We start from the raw sequence: 12,347 nt of genomic DNA on the forward strand, positions 1-12,347 counted from the left end.
GTTGTTCCCAAAGTTCAAAGCCCACATCCATATGAAAGGAGGTTACAGGGGTCTCTTTGCCAACACTGGGAGTAAGACTTTGTTGTATTGCTCATGCTCAGATCTGAGTTGTAGTCCTAGGTGGTAATCCCAGGGCAAAAGAAAGCACTAGCATACCAGGGCCTGCAGAAGAGGTGGAGCAGGGACCCTCATCATATTTTTAGGACAGAAAGAGCCCTTGTGGTTGCTCAAAGGCCAGAGCACGGTCCAGGAGAATAGTAACCACCTCTCCTTAGATCATAGTATCTTGGAAGAACTTGAAACTTTCAGATCCCTAGCATTATCTCTGGAAATAACTTCACATGACCCCTCAAACTTGGGGAAGTGTGCCCTGCACCCTGGAAGCAGAGCCTTACTTTAGCAAAGAGTTAACAATCAATTAATACGCTGAGAAAATGAGCAAATAACAGAAAAATACTTACCATAGAAAGTTAGTGTGGTGACAAGAAATATTAAAGCACACATTCATAAGAAGAAAACAAAGTCAAAGCTCCTGTATCCAAAGCCTCCCAGAAAAAAAAATCTGAATTGGTCCCAGGCCATAGAAAAGCTTGAAAAGGATTATGAAAATCAAGTAAGAGAGGTAGAGGAAAAATGGGAAGAAAGATGAGAGTGATGCAAAACAACTCAATAGCATGGGAAAGGAGACACCAAAAAAGTACTGAAGAAAATAAAACCTTTACAAAACACAATAGGTCAAATGGTAAAAGAGATACAACAATTGAATGAGAAGAAGAATGTCATAAATAGCAGAACTGGCTAGATGGAAAAAGAGGCACAAAAATTCTCTGAAAAAAAAAAAACTTTCCTTAAAAGTAGAATTAGAGAAATGGAAAAGGAGTTTAAAAGCTCATTGAAGAAAATGATTCCTTAGAAATTAGACTTGAGGGTTGAGGCGGTGGTTGTGCTCTACTGCTGACCTTCAATCTCCTCTGGACTCACTGGCCATTACCGATGAGCCATGTCATCGTGGATGTTCTTTATCAGGGGCAATTGGAAGATGAATGGGGACAACAAGTGTCTGGGGGAGCTCATCACTATGATCAATGGGGCCAAGGTACCCGTCAGTAACAAAGTGGTATGTGGAGCCCCTGCTATCTACCTTGACTTTGTTCATCAGAAATTTGATGCAAAAATTGGTGTAGCTGCTCAGAACTGCTACAAAGTCGCTAAGGGTGCATTTAATGGGGAGATCAACCCTGCCATGATTAAGGACTGTGGGGCCAACTGGGTGATCCTAGGACATTCTGAAAGGAGACATATCTTTGGGGAGTCAGATGAGCTCATTAGGCAGAAGGTAGCCCATGCTTTCTCAGAAGGCCTAGGAGTGATTGCCTGTATTGGTGAGAAGCTGGATGAAAGGGAAGCTGGAATCACTGAGAAAGTTGTTTTTGACAAGACCAAAGCCATTACCGATAACATGAAGGACTGGTGCAAAGTCATCCTAGCCTATGAACCAGTCTGGGCTATTGGTACTGGCAAGACAGCTATGCCCCAGCAGGCCCAGGAGGTCCATGAGAATCTTCGATGCTGGCTTAAGACCCAAGTCTCAGAACCCATATCACAATCTACCAGGATCATTTATGGAGGCTCTGTGACCGGGGTCAACTGTAAGGATCTGGCCTGCCAGCCTGATGTGGATGGCTTCCTGGTGGGTGGAGCTTCCCTTAAGACTGAATTCCTGGACATCATCCAATCCAAAAACTGATCCCTTCATGTAGTGCTCTGACTCCCTTACATGCCGAGCGGGGACAAGGCCACACAAGTCTGGTTTACCCCTCCTCCATCCCCCTCCCATTTGATTGTGATGATGATTCCCCTCACCCTACAGTCTAATTCATGCTACACCTTCCTCCACCATGTAGATCATGTGCCCCAGTTCTCAGCTCCTCAGCCCTTCCTCCAATGTACCAGGCCTTTCTCCATTTACTGGAAATTTGAAGGAAGCACAAAAAAAAAAAAAAAAAATAGACTTGAGCAAATAGAAGCTAATGGCTTTATAAGAAATCAAGAAAGATAAAACAAAACCAAAGGAATTAAAAAAAAAAGAAGAAGACTGTGGAAAATCTCATTGGAAAAACAACTGACCTGGAAAAATAGATCTAGGAGGGAAAAGTATTTTTAAATTTAATTACCTAAAATCCATGACCAAAAACAAAGACCCTAGGCATCATCTTTCAAGAAATTATCAAGGAAAACTTATCTACCCTAATATTCTATAAACAAAGAGTAAAATATAAATTCAAAGTATACTCTGATCACCTCCTGAAAGAGATCCCAAAATTAAAACCCCCAGGAATATTACAACTAAATTCCAGAGCTCCCAGGTCATGGAGAAAATATTGAAAGCATCCAGAAAGAAGCAATCCAAGCATCATGGAGCCACAGTCAGGATAACACAAGATTTAGCCTACACTGTATTAAAGGATTGTAGGGCTCGGAGTATGATATTTCAGAAGGCAAAGGAGCTAGGATTACAACCAAAAATCACCTACCCAGCAAAACTGAGGGTAATCCTTCAGGGGAAAAATTGATACTCAGTGAAATAGAGGACTTTCAAGCATTCTTGATGAAAAGACCATGGCTGAATAGAAAATTTGATTTTCAAACACAAGACTCAAGAGAAGTATAAAGTGGTAAACAGGAAAAAGGAAATTATAAAGGACCTAATAATGTTAAACTGTTTGCTTTCCTACATGGGAAGATAATACTTATAATTCCTAAGAATTTTCTCATTATTAGAGTAGATAGAGGTAAAGTGTATAGACAGAGGGCACCGGTGAGTGTTGAATATGAAGGGATGATATCTAAAAAAAAAATAAAATTAAGAGGTGAGAAAGGAATGTACTGGGAAAAGGGAAAAGGAAGAGGTAAAAATGGGGTAAATTATCTCACATAAAAGAGGCAAGAAAAAGCTTTTACAGTGGAGTGGAAGAGGGAGGAGGTGAAGTAGAGTGACTGAACCTTGCTGTCATCAGAATTTTCTCAGAAGGAATAACATACAACTGAACTGGGTAAAGAAATGTATCTTACCATATAGGAGAGTATGAGGGGAAGGGTATAAGGAAGCAGAAGTGATAGAAGGAAGGGAAGATTGTGGTAAGGGGCATTCAAAAGCAAAATACTTTTGAGGAGGGACAGGGTGAAAGGAGGGCAAGTAGAACAAAAGGCATGAGGACAGGATGGATGGAAATAAACCCTGGAAATAATATAAATAATCTTGATTTGCTACAAAAGACAACTGATATTCTTTCTTCACCTCACACTCTAGGTGGTGCTGTGAGTGATTTTGATTAACAGTGATTTTATTTTTTATACAATGCTTTGCATTTATGATTATTGATTTATCATTCCTGTTAAAATCATTTATTTTTCTAAGAACCTTGTGAAATATATCAGGCAAGTTTACTGTCTCCATTATATGGGTGAGGGAAAAAATAGCTTAGAGAGCTTAAAGGATTTGATTAGATCCCCTGGTTAGTTAATAGCAGAAGTAATCTTTCTTAATCTTTCACCAGGCTGACTCTCTAGACTGTCTCTAAAATTCCCCTATTGGTACCTTCTCCTTTTTTCAGTCCTTTTTTATATGCTCTCTTCCTCTATTAAGCTCATTGAGGACAAGTGCTATCTTTCTGCCTGTATTGTCTTTTCAGTGCTTAGTACTGTACCTGGCATATAGTGAGTACTTAATACATGCTTGTTGACGACAATTCTTTTCCTTTAAAAGTGTCCTTTCCCCTTTCACCATAAATGTTTCTTGAATAGCTGTCTACTCACAGCTGCCAAATCACTGTGTGTGAACATACGCAAGCCCTTCACCTTTCTAGGCCTCAGTTAACTTATTTGAAAAATGAAGGGGCTGGATTTGGTGACCTCTAAAGTCTTTTCTAGGTTAAAAAAACTATCATCCTGTGATCTTTTTTTTTTTTTTTTACTTTGAAAATTATAGAGTTAACCTGAGCTATCCCCAAAGTCCATTGCAAATCTGGTATTTTCTGCCTCTCCTAACTAAAATTTTAAGATCATGTATTCATAAATCTAGACCTAGAAGAGAACTCACAGGCCATCTAATGCCCCCACTCTCACCCCTCCATAAAACCAAAGAAAACTTTCACCTAGAAATATTGTGACCTACACAACATAGGATTATACAAGTAGTATCACAGGCAGGAGTTTGAACCCTGGTCAGTCTGACTCCATAGTCAGTACAATTTTCTCTTTTACTCTGAAGTCAAATAAAAAATGTTCCAGGTAGGCACTAGTATATACTTTGCCTTTCCATAAAGAGAGCTAGCACCCTCTCTCCTCTCCCATCTAGGAATGACTTCACTTTTAATACAGAAAATAACTATTAGTAGCTGACTATTTCATAGGCAAATGAACCTATGTTATAATAATAATGATACACATTAGTAGCAATGCTTGATATTTCAGACTTATTTTATTATGATATTTTTTGACATCACATCAAAACCATCTTCACGATTACTCTTTATAAAACCAGGCTTCCCGTCCCTGTAAAAATAAAAATCATAATTAAAAACATATGGATCAGCAAATGTTCAACTCCATATATAACTTTTTCAGTCTATGCTGTGACATGCCTTCCTACTCTAGCATTTAACTTCTCCCATAATAGCAGACAGTTACATAGAACCAGCTTGAGGCCCCAAATCAGGCATCCCTCCTATGGCTTGCTAGCAAACGGACAATTCCAGCATGCTGGGATACCACACAGAGCTGCATTACTGCTAATATCTTCATGTAAACCCCTGAGGAAATTTAGCAAGTGAAGGATTTTAGTTGTTTTACAAATGAGACTGTTCTAAGTTTCTCCTTGACCTGTGTACAAAGGAAAATATAAGAATATCAAAGTACTTGTGACTTAGATCACTGAATGGCAAATAATTCATTATATGGTTGAAATATCAAATGAAATAACTGATCATCAAAATTTATATAATGTTTAATAACTACAACACACTTTATACTTCCTACTGAATATGATTTAGCAAAAACCTTGTGAGATAGTCTAGTATTAGTTTTATCCTCATTTTTCAGATAAGTAAAAAAATACTTAGAAAAATTGTGGCCGATGGATCAAAGATATAAAATGTAAGAATATATGCTGCTTTTTATTTTGTCAAAGATATACTTTCACTTCTTGGATTTCTGTTATACAAAATAATTCAACAGAGGTAAAGCACTTTGTACATCTTAAAGAGCTCTATACATACCAGTTGTGCTTAATTATTGGTCAGGACATTCTATATTTTCTCTAATTATTGAATGGAGAAAAAATGTAACTTTTTATTCCTCTAGTCTCAGTCTTCACATTTTGCATGACTTCTAGGTTGTCCTCAATTCCATGCTTTCCTTGGGAGTATCCTGTTTAATTGCTGATATCTTATCGTTGTGACAAACCAACTCCTCTCTGGCATTCAATTTGAAGAACTAGGTTTTTGCATAAATAGGTTACCTAAGATAGGAGATGGAAAGGCTTCCTTCTGGAAGAAGACATTCTGTGTTTTCCTTCCAGATGAGTGAATGCAACCTTTATCTATTTGCTAACTAACTAGAATAGGCTGCTCTTTAAAACTATTACAATAAGATAATCCTTTCTCTACCTGTGGATGTGATTGAAGGTCCTCTTCACCTGATGTATGGGCATCTTAAACTAAGCTGGATGAGGATAAAGAACTACCTTCCTCCTTTTCTTTTAGCCCTTTTGGTCCTAAGAAACAGACTTAGAGTTTTGGTCTGTTTCATTTGCCTTTTTTCAATTTTAACTATAGACAGTATAGTCTTTGGACCTGGGACCTTGACCTATGGTTATCTTGGAGAAAGAACTCGAGGTTAGATCGTGTTTTTCCAGCAGGGAAAGCCTGAAAAGCTGGGGTGCTAGGATATAGACCCAAAGAGATGCTTTGTACTTGGAACTTTGATGGGAGTGGCACCATGTAAAAAATAAACTGAGCCATGAACTTCATCCCCTTCTTAATACATTGAGGTAATAATGTAAAAGGATTATGCCTCCCTCCACCATGTGTCAGGGTGGTGGAAGGTTTTTCTTTGCTTTTGCAATACTTTTAGAGTAAATATTCCTTTGTAAAATCTAATCTTGCTGTTAAGATGAAACTGGGGTGCTTAGCAACCTTATATTGGGTGAACATAGTCAATGAAGGCTTGAGCAAATGACAGAGACTAAATACCCTCATTCTCTTAAAGGATATCAGAGTACTCTGGGGGTAGGGTGGGGGGTGAAATATGACATGTTTTTCCTCATCAAGTGGGAGTCCCATTAGTCTCTGTTATTTATTAGTTTTGTTGTTGCTGTTCAGTTATTTACAACCATGTCCGACTCTTTGTAACCCAATTTAGAATTTTGTTGGCAAAGATGCTGGAGTAGTTTGTCATTTCCTTCTCCAGCTAATTTCACAGATAAGGAAACTGAGTCTAATGGGGTTAAGTGACTTGCCTAATCAAGCAACTCCAGAAATATGCCATTTAGAATTGTTATCACCCATTAGTTCCCTTAAATATATTCTCATTCATCCCCATTTTCTCTTCATACTAGGGAACAGATATTTTTATTTCATGACTTTGGGTATTCAACATTGTAACTACCACCTGTAGCATTCAGCCTTTTTTCTAGGGCATGAGACACAAAAAGTCCAGCTCACAGATTTGGTTTCAGGAAACAAAGGGCCTTGATAGGCATGAGGTGAAAGGAATAACAGCAGTGGCCTCTTGCATTTTAGTTTCTGACCCAAAGTAGACCCACAACACTTTGTTAAGGGCTATTGGTTGATTGACAGACTATATCCCAATGAGATGGAAAACTTAGGTTCTGACCTCTCAGAGCTTTTAACAAATATTAGCATTTTTTGAAAGAGGAGGCTGCAGAATCTTGGCTAAATTCCTATGTGAATCAGCACATTCTCTTCACCTGCCTCTTCCCTGTAGCATGAATTATATACAGATTAAAAAATATATTAGAAATAGAAACAGTAAAGTAGTTACCATATGACAACATAGATGGTTTTCTTGGGCTGTCCCAGATAAATTTTTTGGCTTACTGAGAGAAACAATAACACACTTTTGAATCCATATGGTACATATTTTCTGAGCTTCAGTATATAATGTGTACAGAATTTCCATTATCCTTAGAAAAAAACCCTGAGTGATAAGTAAATGGCCAAACAGTATTATCCTTATTTTGCTATGGAAAAGACCTGATATATAAAGAGTGTAAGGTATGGGGAGAACCTGGAAGTGACAATGGAGAGCCAGAAGTATTCTAAACCTCCTGCTTAGTAAGCCAAAACAAACAAATACATGTATAGTCAGAAATGAAAAGGGTAGCCAGGGAGATTGTCATTAGGAGGATCCAGATTTCAATAATTACTAACAGATGGAAGAAGTGGGAGAGGAAATGACTTAAAATAAAGGGTAGTTTGTAGCCTATGGTACAGGCATTCTATAGATTACAATGGAAGTGCTAGATGGTGAAAATTTGGGATAGTTGTGTTGAGAGATAAGAATAAGGAATCAGGAGGTGTGGGGTATAGAATGGGTTTGGATGACGGCTTACAGGGCTTGAGCATCACTGAAATGTGAAAGGTATGACCAGGTATGAGAATGATCATCATTAAACTGAGGGCAATACTCCACCTGCCAAAGAAGGCCGGAGATCAAGTGGGAAGCAGTTGAAATATGAAATTTGAGGCACACAGATGATCAGATGGAAGGCATCACTTCATTTCTCCTGCTTCCTCTGAAAGGTGGATCCAACTTAATAAGATTTCTTTTCTAGCAAGGACTACTTTCTGTCTCACTTATCTGTCTATATTTCCAGGGTTTAGAACAATGCTTGGCACATAGTAAGCACTTAGTAAATGCTTTTTGATTTATATATTTTGGCCACTAGGGCAGACAAGTTTAGTCTGACCTTAATAGGTAAGGTTAGAAAGCCCAATCCTTCTAATAGCTATAAATTCTACAAGTTACATAAAGCTTCAAATGCAGCAAAACTAATTAGATAGTAGGCAAAGAGGAGCAGAAGGCAATAATACTTCTTAAAGACCAAAACAAGGAAAGAAGAAAATTCTTTCCAAATAAGTAAAAAAACAAAACAAAACAATACACAGTCTAATAAATCAAGAAGGCGTAAAATATTTATTATTTATTTTACACTTAGGGGTCCAAAGCACACTTTTTCAAGAGAAAAGAAGAGATCATCTGTCTTTTTCAATTAACCTTCTAAAGAAGTCAATTAATACATTAGAGAAATATTCTTGGCAGGTTGTAAAGGCAGAAAATTTTTATAAAAGGAATAGTAATTAAGATAAATTTTACCTTATGATAGGTTTAAAGCTCAAATAATTTTCCAAGTCAAATCGTTACAGCCTGGGACTTGGGAGGAGGTGCCTGAAACTGCTGACAAGACCTGTGTTTATGTCCTATGAAATAGCAAAGAGAGAAAATAAGGCGGTCTCTTTCAAACATCAAAGTTTCTCTTTCCCAAAGCAGAATCCTAGCTTCTTTTCTCATTGTATTTTTTTTTTCCCTTCTTGGGAGGGTCAAACATAAAATTGGTCTGTGTTGTATAAAGAATTCCATGGGTGATATGCATCTCCTGTTTATATTATTCCAAGACAGAATTACTGAAAAGAGTTTTGAAAATGTCTCCATCTAAACATTGAACTACATTTAAATGTCATGAGATTTTTCTAAGAGTTGTTCTAGTAACATAAATATGATGTTATAATGTCAAGTACAATATTTATCAATGTCAAAGGAGACTCATTCAGATCTTTTCTTTAGCAATTGATAATGATATAAAATGTATAGTATACAATCTGGAAATAAGCCAATGGTGAAAAAGTTTTTTTTTTCTTTTTTTTTTTTTGCCTTTTGGAGGGCAATTGGGGTTAAGTAACTTGCCCAAGATTACACGGCTAGTTTTTGTGTGTGTTAAATGTCTGAGGCCGGAACTGAACTTGGGTCCTCCTGACTCCAGGGTCAGCGCTTTACTCACTGCACCACCAAGCTGCCCCCTAGTGAAACATTTTTGAACCTCTTTTAAATCTACTTTGCATTTTGTATGGAGTTGTGGTTGTTGTTTCATTCTCTTGCCCTCAAAGCCCAAACAATGGCATGAATATGCCCACAAAGTTTATTTCATCATTTCCTATCTGACTAGTGTCCTTGAGTTCATAATTCCCCAAACTCATAATTCTACAAGATGAGTTAAGCTCTGTAACCATATTCCTTACATCACTTCCTGCTGGGGCTGCAGTATTTCTTCATACCTCTATACCAGGTGCTATCTTCCTTCTCTGTCCCTCACTACCTTCTTTTTGTTGTCTTCCCCCATTAGGTTCTGAGCTTTTTGAGGTCAGGGACTATCGTATGTCTTTTTTATGCCCTGCATTTAGAACAGTCCCTAGCACCATACTAAATAGATAAATATTTATTGGCTCTGACCCTGATGCTGACCTAAGCTAATAGCCATCTTAGCTTTTGTCTCTGGACTTTGCAAGTGACGCCATGGGTCACCAGCATCTCTGCTGGAGCTATCCTCGCAAATTCGGCCAGGGATCTCAGTCATGCCGCCTCTGTTCGAAGCGGCATGGCCTGATACACGAGCATGGCCTGAAGATGTGCCTCCAGTGCTTCTGGCAGTATGCAAAAGACATCGGCTTCATCAAGTTGGACTAAGTTATAATTATGGATCTTGCTTCAGTGATTACACTGACCACCAGTGACTACAATTTCACTGGATTCTGGACAACTATTTGATCTACCCACCTAAAGATCCGATCCTGTTGTACATGCTATGTTAATTTGCAAATATAATTTAAAAAGGTCATCCTCAGTTATAAAAAAAAAAATAACCATCTTAGTAATCTAACTAGCCTTGTCCTAAATTGATGTACAAAAATTGCTCTCTCTTGTGTTTGTTGGTTTCCCTCCTGATAGCAAAATCACTATGGGAGTTGGAGTAACAGTTTAGGAACAGCAGCTTAGAAACTTAGATTACTCTCAAAGCAAGAGAGAGGCTGGTATCCAAGGATGTGTTGAGCCAGCTTGGACCAGTTTACATAAGTAAATGAAGAAATTTTCAGAGTGGGCATTTATAACTTGGAAATCACAAATACTACAAATTAGGGATTGATTTATTGTTTTGTTGATTGTCTCGACATAAGAAACTGATGGAGAAAATGGTAATAGTGCAGATTAAATTTAAGCCTTTTTTTTCTCCCCGGAGTGTTGTTTGTTAAACATTTAATAACATATCCCTGCTGGTGTCCCTGTCAAGATTAAAGGCAATGGCTGCAGTATTCTTTCTCAATGACGATAATAGTATTTTCTTTCTAGTTCCACCCTCCAGTCTAATGGATCCTCTCCATGTGCTTCCACATGTTCCAGCTAATTAAAGCTACTTATTGTTTATTTTGTACAAAGAACCCTTTCTGATAGAGTATAGTATTTTAATTTGCTTGTTACGGAGCAAGAAGGGAAGTATAAACTGTGAGATAGTCCATTTTAAGAAAATGAAGTTCCTCTGAATTTCTGATCTGTTTGTGTCCTATCAACAAAACTCAGAAACTGTATATCTGCATTCATTTTTTCCCCTTTCTCACCAATAATAAGTGCTTTTTCCATTTTTTCCTTATAAAAAAAGAGAAGAAAAAATAAGAAAACAAAATCCATAGTTTTTAAATTTTGTTGCCATAGATGTCTTTTTAAGGATCTTGTGGGTATAGATTACTGCTTTTTTTTTTTTACTGAAATAGTCTATTTAGAATTTAATAATGATTTGGCCAGAAGGTCATTTATAAATATGGCATATTTAGCAACTAATTTAAGAATAATATCTCCATACAAGGTTTATGAATGCTATTTGAGTCACTGTGAATAGCTCAGACTTGAATCTATATTTCTATTTTCACCACACACACCCATTAACTCCCTTTATACATGCACTGACTAAAACGTTCAATTGCATTTCTCCCTGAGCAACGGATGAGAACAAACATCCATTTGCAGTAATTTGTTTGAAAGAGGTATGCTACATGGTAAATAGCTCAAAGATTCCAGCATAAGTACTTCATAACCCATTTGACTTAATTACAGATTGAGGGTTTTATACCATAAGGATCTGTCAACACTGTGTAACTACTTCTGTGAGACATTTCAAGATTGGAAGGTGAACTATATTGAGCTACATTGTCTCTTGCTTTGGATATTCTGAGCCTTGAACATTATTATGTGACATCAGTTGAAGAGAGGATTTCTGTCTCATGCACACAGGGCTCATATCACACTTAAATTATAAACTTTTCTTAGCAGAGCAAAGTAAGACATTGGAAAGAGAAATAGTTCTGGAGTCAGAGAATCTTCCTTAAAATCTTGCTTCAGACACTTGGAATTTGCATGACTTTTAATCCAGTCATTTAAAATGCCATGGCTTCAGTTTCCTTATCAGCAAAACAAGGATGGTTGTATTAGATGGGTTTTGGACTGGTTTTTAGGTCTATATGTAAGATCTTATGATTATACTGCATCACTGTCCTCCAGAACAATGTTTCCCAAATACTTTTAGCCTATGATGTACTTCCATATCTTCCAATGAACCCTCATGGAGTCATTGTCAACTCTGTCCTCCAATCCCAGTGTCCCTTGGGCTAGCCATCTATCTATATACATACCCATTACCCAATATCATGACACATGTGATGTGCAAACATACATGCACCAGTCTTCATATAAATATAGACTTAAAGCTGGAAGAGTAGTAAGGGACTAACAAATCCAATCCCTTCATTTTACAGATTAGGAAACTGAGACATTGGGGCAGCTAGGTGGCACAATGAATAAAGCACTGGCCCTAGAGTCAGGAGGATATGAATTCAAATCCAGCCCCAGAAACTTACACACACAAAACACTAACCGTGTGACCTTGGGTAAGTCACAACCCCAATTGCCCTACCTTCCGAAAGAAAGAAAGAAAGAAAGAAAGAAAGAAAGAAAGAAAGAAAGAAAGAAAGAAAGAAAGAAAGAAAGAAAGAAAGAAAGAAAGGAAGGAAGGAAGGGAGGGAGAGAGGGAGGGAGGAAGGAAGGGAGGGAGGAAGAAATGGAGACGCAAAGAAATGGAGTTACTTCCCCAGTATGATATAGCCAGTAAGTGCTTAAATAGGGATTTTAACCCATGTGTTGCTGACTCCAAAAAAAGTTCCATATACCCTAAATGATGTCTTCCCTCACATCCTCTTTACATCCACCATGACTAACACCATCTC

General features: G+C 37.6%; 1 protein-coding gene and 1 pseudogene across 1 annotated transcript; both read left to right on the forward strand.

The window, feature by feature from the left end:
* Nucleotides 1-317: 317 nt before the first annotated feature.
* On the forward strand, nucleotides 318-2,007 carry LOC138149284 (triosephosphate isomerase pseudogene; annotated as a pseudogene).
* Nucleotides 2,008-8,796: 6,789 nt separating this feature from the next.
* LOC138149285 (small ribosomal subunit protein uS14-like) lies at nucleotides 8,797-10,882 on the forward strand. The gene has a single exon (XM_069072295.1). The coding sequence runs from the start codon at nucleotides 9,592-9,594 to the stop codon at nucleotides 9,760-9,762; it is 171 nt and encodes a 56-aa protein (XP_068928396.1). The 5' UTR covers nucleotides 8,797-9,591; the 3' UTR covers nucleotides 9,763-10,882.
* The last annotated feature ends 1,465 nt before the right edge of the window (nucleotides 10,883-12,347 follow it).

The sequence above is a fragment of the Petaurus breviceps genome, unplaced genomic scaffold (genome assembly GCF_028583685.1).
Source record: "Petaurus breviceps papuanus isolate PSGF00001 unplaced genomic scaffold, PetGlider_PUasm1.0 90845, whole genome shotgun sequence".
Taxonomy (NCBI): domain Eukaryota; kingdom Metazoa; phylum Chordata; class Mammalia; order Diprotodontia; family Petauridae; genus Petaurus; species Petaurus breviceps.

What these genes read in the sequence shown, in the direction of transcription:
- LOC138149285 (XM_069072295.1), top strand. Translation starts at nt 9,592, where the DNA reads ATGGGTCACCAGCATCTCTGCTGGAGCTATCCTCGCAAATTCGGCCAG.